Source organism: Crinia signifera, chromosome 5 (genome assembly GCF_055691185.1).
Source record: "Crinia signifera chromosome 5, ASM5569118v1, whole genome shotgun sequence".
NCBI classification, from domain to species: Eukaryota; Metazoa; Chordata; class Amphibia; order Anura; family Myobatrachidae; genus Crinia; species Crinia signifera.
Window position 1 is genome coordinate 211,713,524 of NC_139221.1, and position 15,160 is coordinate 211,728,683.

Below are 15,160 nucleotides of genomic sequence, written 5' to 3' on the forward strand. Positions count from 1 at the left end.
ACTCTATGTCCCCCAGCCTGCCCCTTCTCCCCCTTCACTGAATGGCCATCGCTGTATGTCCCCCAGCCGGACCCTCCTTCACTGTATGTCCCCCACTCTGACCCCTCCCTTCTCTGTATGTTTCCTAGCCCCTAGTGTGAGCCAGAGGAAGGAGAGGCAAAGCAGGCACTGCAAGGACAGGAGATGCTTGGGCTCCCGCTGCTGCCCTCCTCCGCTCTGCATGTTATGGTAGCAAGCTTCCCCCTTGCTGCCCCCCCCTCCCCAAACAATGCTGTCACTGTAATTCTGGAGTATGGTGATATACGATTGAAGCAGCAGGGGTAGGACGCCAAACACATCTGACTGTGGCGGCCGGCACCTCCTCACTGCAGCAGACAGTAAGGTAAAGGCGTGCTCTCCGGAGCCCCACCTTTAGTGTCCTGTGCTTCCCACATCTGATGCTCTGGCCGCTTCCAGCTGGAGGCTGCGGGGAACTTGAAATGACAGCAAGGGCCGCAATTGGCCCCCAGGCCTGACTTTCGGCATGCACGTGGTGTACACGTTAAAGCATCATTACCTATATACCAAGCAAATACACTATTTTCAGATTATTTCTTCAGTGACCGTTTTGCCAAATCAAGTTAGTGAAACTGAAAACAGACATATAAAACAGGCAGAAGAGAAGGAGGTGGAGATATGTAAGGGGGGTGGGATAATAATACTTAATGCCAAAGCTGTCCCTGCCTGTAAAGCAGACTAGAAGCTAATGCTGAAGAGTTGCGTATGCAATCTCTCTCCTCTCCTCCTGTGTGCCATCTACAGTCTTACTCTGGAATAATATTACATGACAGAGTTCAGAACTACAACAGAAGGGACAGGCCCACAAGACAACTCATTGCCGCTTACAAGGATAAGAAGATGTCGGACTTGCTGGGTTGTATTCCCCTCTGCCATTATGGATTGTGAATGTCCTCTCTGATCACCAGTCCCCTCCCTGCCATGTGCTGGAGTGGGAGGTGTATGTATGTGTTGAAGGGCTGAAGGTTTGTAATTGCTGGATGTGAGAAGTGAAGAAGACTATGGAACCGGCTGCACTTCCTTGTTTAGCTAGTTTCAGGCCTGGGTGACATATACAGAACCACTACTACAGCTGCCTTCTCTCTCCTGGGGACATGCCAGCTGCAACTTCAGCATCAGGAAGAGACTTTCCCTGCTCCTTCAAATCACATAGGAACTTGGAGGATTGTTAAGACTGTTTTCCAATTTGCTTTATTTTCCTGATGGTATTCGGATTACACTATTTATAGGTCGCCAGGTCTGATCATGGGCTGACTTTTTTGTGTAATGAGGGCACATTTAAATACTCCTTTTACATTGGAAAGTTGTTTGTTTCCCTTTTTTTTTTTTTAACTAATTCCTGCCTGTGTGTAGTGTCAGCTATGTTAGGGCAGAGTGCAGATAGCCCTGCGTCCCATGTATTAGTTTTGGGTTCCGTTGTACCTAGATCTAATGATTCTCGGTAAATGGGTTAGCTTCTCTTAAATATATTTACACAACATGTGTTTCTCCGTCATTTATAGGAAGGTCAGTGCACTTTTTTCCCATGAGTATTAGAGGACGGACAGACATAGCACATAGGTAATATATGTCACATAGTATTATTATATCTATCTATATATAAATATATTTGCACAGACACCTGTTTATTTCTGCAGGTCTCCCCCTATCGCAGAGAGATCGCACACAGGGATATTGAAGTTTTGCTACTATTAAAGTGCACAGTGGTGAGAGCAGCGACCCCGGGGGCACAGGAGGCCCGGTACACGGGGGTGGGGGCACGCAGAGCAGGCTCGGTACACGGGGGTGGGGGCACTCAGAACAGGCCCGGTATACGGGGGAAGCCCGGTACACGGGGGTGGGGGGACATAGAGCAGCAGGCCCGGTACACGGGGTGCACAGAGGCAGGGTGGAGGGATGTTTTCTCCTCTATGCCCCCCGATGCCGGGGAGCTCAGCCCTCCCTCATCCCCCAGCCACGGCCCTCTCCACCTCCTCTTCTGCGGCCTCCTCAGTGTCAGGGCACCGTGGGAGGCCTAGAGATCCCTCGGGGAGAAGGCGGAGGAAAGACCGGCACAGGAAGAAGAAGCGCAGGCCCCAGGATCAGGCGGCGCTGGTCTCAGCCATGGGCCTTGTGGAGGAAGGAGAGGTCCCGGCCGCACCGCGGGGACCGAGGCGACGCCGGGACAGGAAGAAGAGGCAGAGAGAGCGGGACCGGAGGGGACTGCTGAGGAAGACCGGGGCCCCGGCTGCCACGGTGGAGTATGACGACGTGAGCTCGCTGTCAGAGGGCGCCCTGTCAGGGGGAGAGCCGGGCCCGGTCACTCAGGGGGCCCCGCTGCTGGAGCTAGGCTTCATGCCGTCCCCGGCGTCTGATAGATGCCCCTCGCCCACTGTGCAGCGCCCGCTACCTCTACTACGTCAGGCCGGGGCCACGGAGGCCGGCAGCAGGAGGAAGCGGGGCGGCAGGAGGCCGGAACCCGGGCACCGGCGTAAGGAGGAAGGCCGGCCCGAGGACAGGAGGAACAGACTGGGATTAGGAAACTTGCTGATTCCGGAGCCTCTACTACTCGCTCCGCCCTGGAGGCCTCAGGAGGAGGCCGGGAAGAGAACAGAACTCAGGGCCGCGGCCTCATTCAGGCCTAAACGGGAAGAAGCCGCGGCGCCCAGCAAGCAGCCGCCCAAGGCCTACAGGGAGGAGCGGACCTTCCGGGCCTCTTCCCAGGCAAACCACTGCAAGAAACCCGCCAGCCCTGCTCGTTCCCCAAACCACGGTTATGGCGGACATCGGCAGGGCCGCCGCTCCCCCACCTACGGGACGTTTGACAGAACGGATACGTCCTCATCTCCTGTCCGCCGCCCGTACAGCCCGGGCACCAGGTAAGCGGCCTGCCTCTCATAGTGTCACCCAGCAGCGCTGTGTACCCTGATCCCTGTACCGTCACCCAGCAGTGCTGTGTACCATGTACCCTGATCCCCGCACCTTTACCCAGCAGTGCTGTGTACCCTGTTGCCTGTCACTCAACACAGCTATGTACCCTGTCCCCCCGTACCGTCACCCAGCACTGCTATGTACCCTGTGTCCCCCCCCCCCCCCCTGTACCGTCAGCCAGCACTGCTACCGTATGTACCCTGTCCCCCGTACCGTCAGCCAGCACTGCTATGCACCCTGTCCCCCCTTACCGTCAGCCAGCACTGCACCCTGTCCCCCCCCCTGTACAGTCAGCCAGCACTGCGATGCACCCTGTCCCCCCCCCCCCCCTGTACCGTCAGCCAGCACTGCGATGCACCCTGTCCCCCTGTACCGTCAGCCAGCACTGCGATGCACCCTGTCCCCCTGTACCGTCAGCCAGCACTGCGATGCACCCTGTCCCCCCGTACCGTCAGCCAGCACTGCGATGCACCCTGTCCCCCCGTACCGTCAGCCAGCACTGCGATGCACCCTGTACCGTCAGCCAGCACTGCGATGCACCCTTCCCCCCGTACCGTCAGCCAGCACTGCGATGCACCCTGTCCCCCCGTACCGTCAGCCAGCACTGCGATGCACCCTGTCCCCCCGTACCGTCAGCCAGCACTGCGATGCACCCTGTCCCCCCGTACCGTCAGCCAGCACTGCGATGCACCCTGTCCCCCCGTACCGTCAGCCAGCACTGCGATGCACCCTGTCCCCCCCCCCCCCGTACCGTCAGCCAGCACTGCGATGCACCCTGTCCCCCCCGTACCGTCAGCCAGCACTGCGATGCACCCTGTCCCCCCCGTACCGTCAGCCAGCACTGCGATGCACCCTGTCCCGTCCCCCCGTACCGTCAGCCGGGACTGAGATGCACCCTGTCCCCCCCCCCCCGTACCGTCAGCCGGCACTGCGATGCACCCTGTCCCCCCGTACCGTCAGCCGGCACTGCGATGCACCCTGTCCCCCCGTACCGTCAGCCGGCACTGCGATGCACCCTGTCCCCCCGTACCGTCAGCCGGCACTGCGATGCACCCTGTCCCCCCGTACCGTCAGCCGGCACTGCGATGCACCCTGTCCCCCCGTACCGTCAGCCAGCACTGCGATGCACCCTGTCCCCCCGTACCGTCAGCCAGCACTGCGATGCACCCTGTCCCCCCGTACCGTCAGCCAGCACTGCGATGCACCCTGTCCCCCCGTACCGTCAGCCAGCACTGCGATGCACCCTGTCCCCCCGTACCGTCAGCCAGCACTGCGATGCACCCTGTCCCCCCGTACCGTCAGCCAGCACTGCGATGCACCCTGTCCCCCCGTACCGTCAGCCAGCACTGCGATGCACCCTGTCCCCCCGTACCGTCAGCCAGCACTGCGATGCACCCTGTCCCCCCGTACCGTCAGCCAGCACTGCGATGCACCCTGTCCCCCCGTACCGTCAGCCAGCACTGCGATGCACCCTGTCCCCCCGTACCGTCAGCCAGCACTGCGATGCACCCTGTCCCCCCGTACCGTCAGCCAGCACTGCGATGCACCCTGTCCCCCCGTACCGTCAGCCAGCACTGCGATGCACCCTGTCCCCCCCCCCCCCGTACCGTCAGCCAGCACTGCGATGCACCCTGTCCCCCCCGTACCGTCAGCCGGCACTGCGATGCACCCTGTCCCCCCCGTACCGTCAGCCGGCACTGCGATGCACCCTGTCCCGTCCCCCCGTACCGTCAGCCGGCACTGAGATGCACCCTGTCCCCCCCCCCGTACCGTCAGCCGGCACTGCGATGCACCCTGTCCCCCCGTACCGTCAGCCGGCACTGCGATGCACCCTGTCCCCCCGTACCGTCAGCCGGCACTGCGATGCACCCTGTCCCCCCGTACCGTCAGCCAGCACTGCGATGCACCCTGTCCCCCCGTACCGTCAGCCAGCACTGCGATGCACCCTGTCCCCCCGTACCGTCAGCCAGCACTGCGATGCACCCTGTCCCCCCGTACCGTCAGCCAGCACTGCGATGCACCCTGTCCCCCCGTACCGTCAGCCAGCACTGCGATGCACCCTGTCCCCCCCGTACCGTCAGCCAGCACTGCGATGCACCCTGTCCCGTCCCCCCGTACCGTCAGCCGGCACTGAGATGCACCCTGTCCCCCCCCCCGTACCGTCAGCCGGCACTGCGATGCACCCTGTCCCCCCGTACCGTCAGCCGGCACTGCGATGCACCCTGTCCCCCCGTACCGTCAGCCGGCACTGCGATGCACCCTGTCCCCCCGTACCGTCAGCCGGCACTGCGATGCACCCTGTCCCCCCGTACCGTCAGCCGGCACTGCGATGCACCCTGTCCCCCCGTACCGTCAGCCAGCACTGCGATGCACCCTGTCCCCCCGTACCGTCAGCCAGCACTGCGATGCACCCTGTCCCCCCGTACCGTCAGCCAGCACTGCGATGCACCCTGTCCCCCCATACCGTCAGCCAGCACTGCGATGCACCCTGTCCCCCCGTACCGTCAGCCAGCACTGCGATGCACCCTGTCCCCCCGTACCGTCAGCCTGCACTGCGATGCACCCTGTCCCCCCGTACCGTCAGCCAGCACTGCGATGCACCCTGTCCCCCCGTACCGTCAGCCAGCACTGCGATGCACCCTGTCCCCCCGTACCGTCAGCCAGCACTGCGATGCACCCTGTCCCCCCGTACCGTCAGCCAGCACTGCGATGCACCCTGTCCCCCCGTACCGTCAGCCAGCACTGCGATGCACCCTGTCCCCCCGTACCTTCAGCCAGCACTGCGATGCACCCTGTCCCCCCGTACCGTCAGCCAGCACTGCGATGCACCCTGTCCCCCCCCCGTACCGTCACCCAGCACTGCTCTGTACCCTGCCCCCCCGTACCGTCACCTAGCACTGCTATGTACTTTGTTTTATGGTCAACCACGCTTAGTCAAACCCATCTAGTTAGAAGCCTAAAGATAGTCAACCACTAGATCGACAGTAACAGAAGTTAGATGCCAGCGAGATCGATGGTCACATGATCTTTGAAAATCCATGCAGTTCCTCCTCCCTGCTTGGAGTGTTGCTGTCTGCTGTAGTGCTTCTAGCACAGTGTGGCCTGTATATCAGCACTGACATGCAAACCAGACCTTTGCTAGAAACACCACAGCAGACAGCGACACCCCAGGCAGGGAACAGGAACTGCATGGGTGCTCGAATGAACACTAATGTGGCCGGCACAAGTTTTTTCTCTTTTTTTTTTTGGTGCTGAATGTCACAGGTCGTCTTGGTTCATACTTTACTATTCAAGTGGACATAAAGTGTCATTAAAATAGTGTGCAGAGCATACCGAGGCACCCCGTCCGAAGCATGGTGTACGCAGCGAGCCATGCGAGTGGACACTGCACATATACAGTGTCCATGGGGACCCCTGTGACATTCGGCACCACATAAAAAAAGTGCTGGCGTTGCTCTGGTTCCATTACCGTCGATCTAAAAGTGGTCGACTATCTGTAGGCTTCTAACTAGACGGGTTCAACTAAGTGTGGTCGACCATAACATGCTTCTCTCCGCTATACCATAAACCACTAACACCCATACCGTCACCCAGCAGTGCTATGTACGCTGACCCCAGAACCATCACCCAGCAGTGCTCTGTGCCCTGGCCCCCATACCGTCACCCAGCAGTGCTATGTACCCTTTGCCCTGGTACCCATACAGTCACCCAGCAGTGCTATGTACCCAGTGTGCTGCCTTGGTACCTTCACCCAACAGTGCTATGTGCCTTGGCCAATGTAACTTCACCCAGCAGTGCTATGTACCCTGTGCCCTGATCCCCATCCTGTCACACAGCTATGTTTTGTACCCTTTGCCCAGACTTACATACTGTCACCCAGCAATTTTGTGCCCACTGCTCTGACTCCTGTACCGTTATCCAGTGTAATATACCCTGTTCCCTGACCCCCATTCCATCAACCGGCAGTGTTATGTACTCCGTGCCCTGACCCACTTACTGTCACTCAGCACTGTTATATATCATGTCATCATGTCGCCTGACCCTCATGTTGTCGCCCCGTACTGGGGGTTCTGTACGTGCTGTCACTGAGGGGCAGATTTATTAATCTTGGAGAAGAGATAAAGCACCAGCCAATCAGCTGTGTTTGAAAAAGACAGGTGGGAGTTGATTGGCTGGTGCTTTATCTCCTTTTACCTTTTCTCCGCTTTATCTCCAGTTTATCTCTTCTCCAAGCTTAATAAATCTGCCCCTCAGTACCTAGGTCTCGGCCTCAACAGCTAGCAGTGGTATAAGGGGCAGCATTGGTGTCTTATGGTGATTATTTGGACTGTGTATTATGCAATGTGTGGTATGTATAGTTGTTGTTTATAGCGAGGTCATATAAGCCCCTTTGTCATTATCCATGTTGGTTGCTTGGGTGTGGTATATGGTCCCGACAGTCGGGTTCCCGACAGTCATTAGCCCGATGTTGGGATCCTGACTGGCTGGACTCAGACAGCATGGCGAGCACAACAAAGCCCCTTGCGGGTTCGCTGTACTCGCCATGCTGCGGGCACGGTGGCTCGCTACGCTCGCCACCTATTCTATTCTCCCTCTATGTGGGACCCCCATGAGGGAGAATAGCCGGTGACCGTCGGGACCCCAAGTGTCGAGGTTTTAACTGTCGGGATCTCAATGTCAGGGTAATGACTGTCAGGAAACTGTCCGGCACCTGTTATTATTGGAACTTTTGCTGCAGATAGCCTCAGATGATGTATTTGAAAATGTGAAACAATATGTGAGGCCTGGTTTTATAATGTATCAATGTATTTACAAGTCTGAAACCACAAATGTGCTTATTCTATTATAGACTAAAGCAGAGTACACAATATGCTCAGTTAACGATATCGTTAACAATTTCCCTTGAACTTTCCAGAGCTCCGGAATGAACAATTTGAAATACATTAAATATATAGTTTTCTTTACCAGTGACCATCTTGTTTCATCATTCATACACACTGAATGATACACACCTAGTCCTAAATGGCATAGGCAAAATGTCACTACATGAACAGATGACGGGGGAGGGGGAAGTGATGACCATGGGAGCACACATTGTTAATGATATCGTGGGTACACACTAGACCAGTGTGTACCCACCCTAAAACCAACTCCTAAAATACATTGAGAAAGCCAGATTCACATAATAAACTTCTGCTTCACTTACAGCCCAACCTCATAGGTTATTCTAGCAGTTATATATAGGGGACTCTAACAATGCTATACAGACAGCCACTGACACACTTATACATAGACGCAGACAGATGATGAAAGTGACGCACAGATTTTGATAGGTAGATGGATGCTGACACACTGACAGATGTTGACACACAGGTGCTGACACACTGGCAGACACTGAGACATGAATGCTAATACACAGACAGACGTTGACACGCTCAAACTGACACACTAATGCTGAGACACTGGCAGACACAGACAAATGGTTGCTGATACACAGACAGTTATTGAAATACTGACGCTGGCAGTAGAACATGGACACAAAGACAGATGTTGACACACAGACAGATCCGACCCTACTTACATAGCCTTAGGTACAATTACCTTTCTTATGTACCCAGTACGTCCGGTTACCCCAAGAGGGTGCAATGTAGATTCCAGTGAGGACCCCCAAGAGGGTCCAGTGGCAGCAGAGTTGGGATCTGTTCAATCTGCAAGTGGGCGTCCTGGCAGCCTGATTATGTTTTATTGTTTACTTTTGCAGGCAAGTATAACAGTTAAGATGCTGCAGTTATTTTTTTTCTGCCAATCTGAACCTGGGGCACTGAACTTCAGGCCCCCAGGTTCAGATGGGCACACAGGCACCCGCTGTGCAGTCACCCACTGTTTGTGCAGTGAGGGGGGTGCCACCTGCTGTGTGAAAAGAGTGTTGTCGCGTGCGGCTCGAGAGCCGCGGGTTGGCTACCCCTGACCTAGTGCATAAACCATTAGTTCCTAAACTGTGTGCCCTGGCACTCTTGCAGGGGTGCCTTAGATTAAAATTATTTATGGTCAATGTAATAGACAAAACCAGTGCTTGTGGTTCCCACTCATAAAATATGTGGACAAACAGAAGCAAATCCTGTCCCTTATAACATAATTGAATATAAGCATCACTTAAACGCAATTTACTTTAATATATTTTTCTAAATTTCTCAATAAGACAATTACTGCTTATTGCTGTGATTTAAATAAGTTTGGGAACCACTGAACTAACCATAACCTCCATTATCTTGGATTGATGCAATGGAGGGTGTAGTACAGCATTTTAGATTACATTTTAAATACTAAAATTAAGAAAATCAAAGTGTTATCCTTAAATGTATTGTGGGTAGCATGGATGGTGTGATGGTTAGCTATACTGTCTCACAACACTGAAGTTGCCAGTTCCATTTCCACCATGGCCCTTACGGTATGGAGTTTGTATATTCTCCCCATGCTTGCGTGGATTTTCTCTAGGTACCCCAATTTCTTTCTACAATCTAAAATTATGTTGGTAGGGTTAACTTTTGCTGGTAGACAAATAATCTAAGTGTGATATGTGCATGGGCAGACAAGTGATTCTTGTCTTCCATCAACTTCTATGTGTTCTAATCTATAGTATAATCTTTATATTGTATAATGTTCTGCTTTGGTGCAATAATAATGTAATCAAATATAATGGTGAAAAACAGTGCTTCAGTTACTGTCTAGCCTTCTGCAATGTGTGATTTGCTTAAGCTGGCCATACTATACACTATTGGCTCCTTTTCACCCAATTCTGATGGATTGGGCGGAGCGATCGGGTGAAGTGACCAGCCTGCATGCATTTGACATCCAATCGGATGTGTGGCACCATGCGCATCGGAGTGGGAGATTGGAAGTGCTGAACATCTGACCTCCGACTCGGATAGCCTCCCTGCAGCTGGAAATGGGAACGCATGCAAAAGGACGACATACGATGTATCGTATGCGGTCCAGCTGCTGGGGAGCCTGGCAACTTCCCAGCGGGCAGTTGCCAAGGTATCAAATCAATATCAGTTTAGTGTATGGGGCCTTTTAGTCTGTTTGAATGTCTCTCCATCTGCAAGGTAGCATGGGTATGGATCATTGGATAGACATGAACTAGGTCTACATAATGGAAGGTCTACACAAGCATTATGTCGAAATGGGGAAGGTTGGCAGTCAAAAGGTTGACCTGGGGGTTTTCACGTTTGTCCTGAATGTCGACACAGTGGACACTGAAATGTAGCACCGCGTCCCCTTGCATGGCTCGCTGCGCTTGCTTTGCTCAGCACACTTTTTTTATTCTGCCCTAGTGGATGGTAGGGCATGAAATACCGCCTGTCGGCACATGTCGGCTCAAAAAAAAGGTGAAAAGCCCCATGGTTGACCTTTTGACTGTCGTCCTTCCCCATGTTGACCTAATGCTTGTCAGCCTAATGACCCTGTCAACCTAACCCATGTTGACCTAATGCTTCTTGACATAGTGAAAGTATCCCAGGGACATAGAGGTTGGCGAGATGTTGTACTTTTTCCCAATGGTCACCTTTTCTCACTGTCGGCCTAATCACTTTCTACCATTAGCGGTCAACCTAGTGAATGTAGACCGGATACCCAAATTTATTCCCCCTAACAACAGTAAAGTAATCAGAAGAATGGACATGGTATGAATTTATTAAGCTTAAAGAATTTATGGAGCTTAAAGAATCATTTGTAAAGTACTTCTTACGTAATTCAGCTCATGGGGTAAACTATGCCCCAGCACGCCATCAGAATGTGTCCATGATTCCCTGTACTCTGTATGCTTTTGAGTACAACAAATCTGATCTCCTATACATTAATTAGGGTTTTCTTACTCTTTCTTTGTGATATGAAGTGTGTGTATATATATTATTTTAATTTTTAAGGTGTAAAATTATTTTAAAATGTGCAGCCAATGACTTAATTGCAGCTAGTATTGTTGTAGTTTTTCTAAATCTGACTTTTCTAAATATATTCCATTTAATGTGTAGTTAGCATAGTTCATAACATGTCCTATGAGTATAGCCCTAAATATGTACACAATAATTTTCAGTAGACCTTCATAAAGTGATACAAGCTGGTTGTTTATCACGCTCTGTCATTTTTAGAACCCAGGGGTAGATGTATGAAGGTGTGATAAGGGAGGATAAGTGTTAAAGTGCCTGGTACCACTGGCCAATCCGCTCCAAACTGTTCCTTTTTAAACCCAACCTGTAAAGTAACAGTCAGGAGCTGGTTGGCCGGTGATAAAGTACCAGGCACTTTATCACTTCTCCCTTATCACTGCTTCATACATCTACCTTGCTTGTAACATGGCAGTTAGGAGCTGATTGGTTGGTAGTTCATCACTCTCCATTTTATCACTTTGAGCATAGGGAAAAATGTTTACCAATTTTTTTGTTTTCTCTTTATATTCCTCAGCGGTTTTTAGCCTCAGAGTTTTGTATTATTGTAGACACATCACACTAAACAGTAAAAAGTTGTATAGAGCATCATGTTTTGTATCTGCGTAATTTATGGAGTAGTAAACAGCTTGTTTTCTTTCCAACAGGCGGATTGCAAGGTCACGTAGCAGAAGTCCTTACAAGCAACGACGATCTCGGTCTCGTAGTAGACACAGAGTTTCGAGGTCTAGGAGTAGGCAGTCAAGCATCTCCCCTAGCACACTGACTCTGAAGAGTAGTCTAGCTGCAGAGTTAAACAAGAACAAAAAAGCTAGGGAAGCCGAGGCTGCCAGAGTCTTAGCAAAAGCTTCCAGCTCCTCCACTCCTACTAAGGGACATTCAGAGGCTGCCAGCAATACCCAACAAGCAAACCATGCCAAGGAGCAGAAGAAAACGAAAACAGACACTGCCCCTTCCCCTTCAGCAAAGAGTGATAAAGCCATGGTCAAGTCATTGAATCAGACACCAGCTGTGGACATTAACTTAAATGTAGATAAAACAGCCAAGTCCAGTGGGAGGGTGAATAAGACCGATACTGTTAAAGGGAATGTACCGCCTCAGAAAGAGAAGATCAAAGCACACAAGGCTGGTTCAACTGGCATTGAGAAAGCTAAGAGTTTTGGGTTGTCCCCAATTACACTTTCATCGCTACCTCTTCCCATTCCTCTCTCACTTGATGCAAACAGGTAAATCACAAGTTATTGGATTGCACAACTTTCCATTCATGTTGTTTCATAGTGTTCTATGCTTTTATGTTCCCCTTTAACTAACCTGTTATGAGCAGAAAGTCCTCAGAATTCTCTCTACCCTGCAGCAATTTATCAGGTGGTCTTAGCCAAGTAATCATTTCTTGCAATTTCAGTGTTGTATTGAGAATTATCATGCCATAATGTATTCAAATTTAAAACTTTCACTTTTTAATAGAATGCATAAATGATTAACATTGGTGTAGGGGGTTTAATTTAAGCGCATGTGCTTTAGAGCCTATATGTGTTGTACCAGCCTACTCCCATGAAGCTAGTGAGCCTTCACGGTGCAATCTTGGTCTGCTAAGTCTCCTATTGTGAGTAGATCTTTTCCTCGGAGAGGAGCTGATCCTTTCCACACACAGTACAGTTTCTAAGGGTTTTATATAAAATGTTGGTGTGGTGCATTCCTTATGGTATGTGAAGTGTACATTATATCACTGATACAGAAATTTAACACACAAATGTTTTTTACTAATAGTGTGCACACACGGGACGATATGGCTTCCGATGTTGCCGATATAGTGAACATCGGAAGCCATATTGCATGCTTTTCTTAGGGCTTGCAAGCCCGATGCGCGCTCCCGCAGTGAAATAGAGAGGGCAGCCAAGACTATATAGTGCAGGTCTGCACTATAGTCTAAATTGTCCCTCTGCATGCATGCCGTGCGATGCGAGTCCCGATACGATCTGATCGTATCGGGACTCGCATCTCACGGCATATCCTGCCGTGTGTACACACCTTTAGTCCACATAAATAGCGTTCTGTTTATTTATTTTAACTAAACAAACCGTGATGTTGGAGCGGTTTTACAAAGAATGATTAAGCTGTCCAGCCTAATTTTCCAGTGGGTCTCTCTTTTCATTTGGTATCAAACCAATATCTATATAATTGTTTACATATACAAATAAAAAATTAACTAAATGAGTGAATTAAGCTCGAAAAACCTTGTTGTTCAAGGCTCTTGTTCAGATATAGCCAATTAGAAGTGAGGCAAATATTTAATTACATATTTTGTTTGAGTAATAGTGACTACAGTAAAAATAACTTTTGTCAAAGCATTGTAGCACCAAAATGTATAATCTCTATAGTTCTAGCAGGTAAAGCGCTAATTTACTTGGACAATGCAGACCACATTTACAGTCAGTTTATACATAACCCCAAATAGTAAAGGCTTTTTTTAATTTTATTTTTACCTCAAGATTCCCAAACTAGTGGAATACTGTGGTTTCCAGAGCTGTGACACCAATGTGTCAGAAAGTAACCTATATCAGCCAACATCTCCCTGTCCTACCATGTGCTTGCATAGTCTCCTGGCACATGGAAACCTTTAGTGCCTGGGCCAGGTGAAGCTGATTGATGCCTTTTCTTGGTTTGTCACATACTGAGACCAAAGCATTGCAGTACATTGTAAGACTGACAGACATTGTTATACGACAAGCAGAAACCATCAGATATCGTGACCACATATTGGAAGATATTTCAAATTTTATGGCCATAATGTCCGTGTTCATTCACTGAGGAGGAAACGTTTCTTAGTGGTTGGTTGTGGGAATACAATGTTTAATTATGTGGGCGATCTGCCGATATCCAACTGATCTGCAAGATAATTATGCTGTGTATGCCCAACATTAGTCACATTTTGTATGAATGTAATGCAAGAAATTGGTGAAGGTTCTGCTGACATTTTCTGTGTACACATAGCCTGTGCATCAACTCAAACACTGCAAAGAGCACACCTTTTTGCAGTGTTGGTCCGTTGCCCATGTTATGTGTACAGATTTATGATGATGTCGTCAGAGTAAACTCCACCAGAAACCTTTAGATGATGAAGTTACGTTTTACATCATGATTGTCTTGTCTCCTAGTTTCAGAGGCTGTATCCCAGGAAAGTCTGTCAAGAAGGAAATGGAGAGAAAACTCTGGCACTTCCTATCTGATTTACCTCTCCCACCTGTTCACATTGGAAGTGTGGATTTGTCGTGTAGCCCAGAAGGAAAGAAAACTCCATTAAAAAATAAAAGGAGACCTAAGTATGATTTACCTCTTTGGAAAGTAAACTTTAGTTTGTATGATAATGCATTTATCGGTCAATATCTTCCACAACTGCACGTGTGTCACCTATACTTTATGGACAAAACTAATGGTATTGCCAGTTTGGACTAGTTGTGTATAATAGAAGCTATTTTGCAAAAACAGTAAATATAGTATTAGGCCACATACAGTACCTGGTAGTGGTGATCTTAATAGAGTACTACTGTTGTAAAGGTCACTTTAGGAATTCCTGATGCGTTTACCAACGATTAAGGGAAAACGACCAAGATATGTACTTGGGAACTAGAATGCAGCAGTAATAAGTCTGCCGCTTTGCTGTGGTGGCACTTAGAAACAGTGGATTCAAGGCCTGTTTACATGGTCAGTTTAGAAATGCGGAATCCAGTTGGAATCCTGTATTGAATACCGCCTATAGGCTTCAGTAAAGTTTCAGGACCTATATTGGTTTAATTTTTTTACTTGCCACACTTCACCCAATTCAGGAGAGCCAACTAGCTTAACCCTTTGAGTGCCAACAGCTCTGTGAGAGAGGTGCAAAATATCTGTTAAAAATGCCAGCGTCACTCAAATATGTTATTTAACTTCAAATAAAAAATATGTCGAAAAAATTATATTTCCTATATAAGGTAACATTACAGGTCATTATGATGAATACAAATGTTTGCTTGTCCATTTTCACACCTATTTTTGACAAAGGGTTAATGAAAAAGCTCATGGCTTGCAGCATCAAGCTGAATGCAAGGGATACTGTATGTCTGTATCGTTGGGATTTTTGTAATGGATTATAATCACAGTGCTCCGAGTCATCACATGATTCTATTGTGATAGCGCTAGGCAGTAAGAGGGGCGGGGCATGAAGGTAAGAACTTTTGAGTTTGACATTTAGCGCAGGGTTATTGGCCAATCTT

General features: G+C 50.0%; 1 protein-coding gene across 1 annotated transcript in view; it reads left to right on the forward strand.

The window, feature by feature from the left end:
• The first annotated feature begins 714 nt into the window (after positions 1 to 714).
• CDK13 (cyclin dependent kinase 13) overlaps positions 715 to 15,160 on the forward strand; it is a 37,510-nt gene continuing 23,064 nt past the window's right edge. Inside the window, exons 1-3 of the mRNA XM_083188508.1 lie at positions 715 to 2,915; positions 11,558 to 12,136; positions 14,066 to 14,230. Of these exons, the coding sequence (XP_083044634.1) occupies positions 1,954 to 2,915; positions 11,558 to 12,136; positions 14,066 to 14,230 (1,706 nt within the window). The 5' untranslated portion in view covers positions 715 to 1,953. The remainder of the gene's footprint in view (positions 2,916 to 11,557; positions 12,137 to 14,065; positions 14,231 to 15,160) is intronic.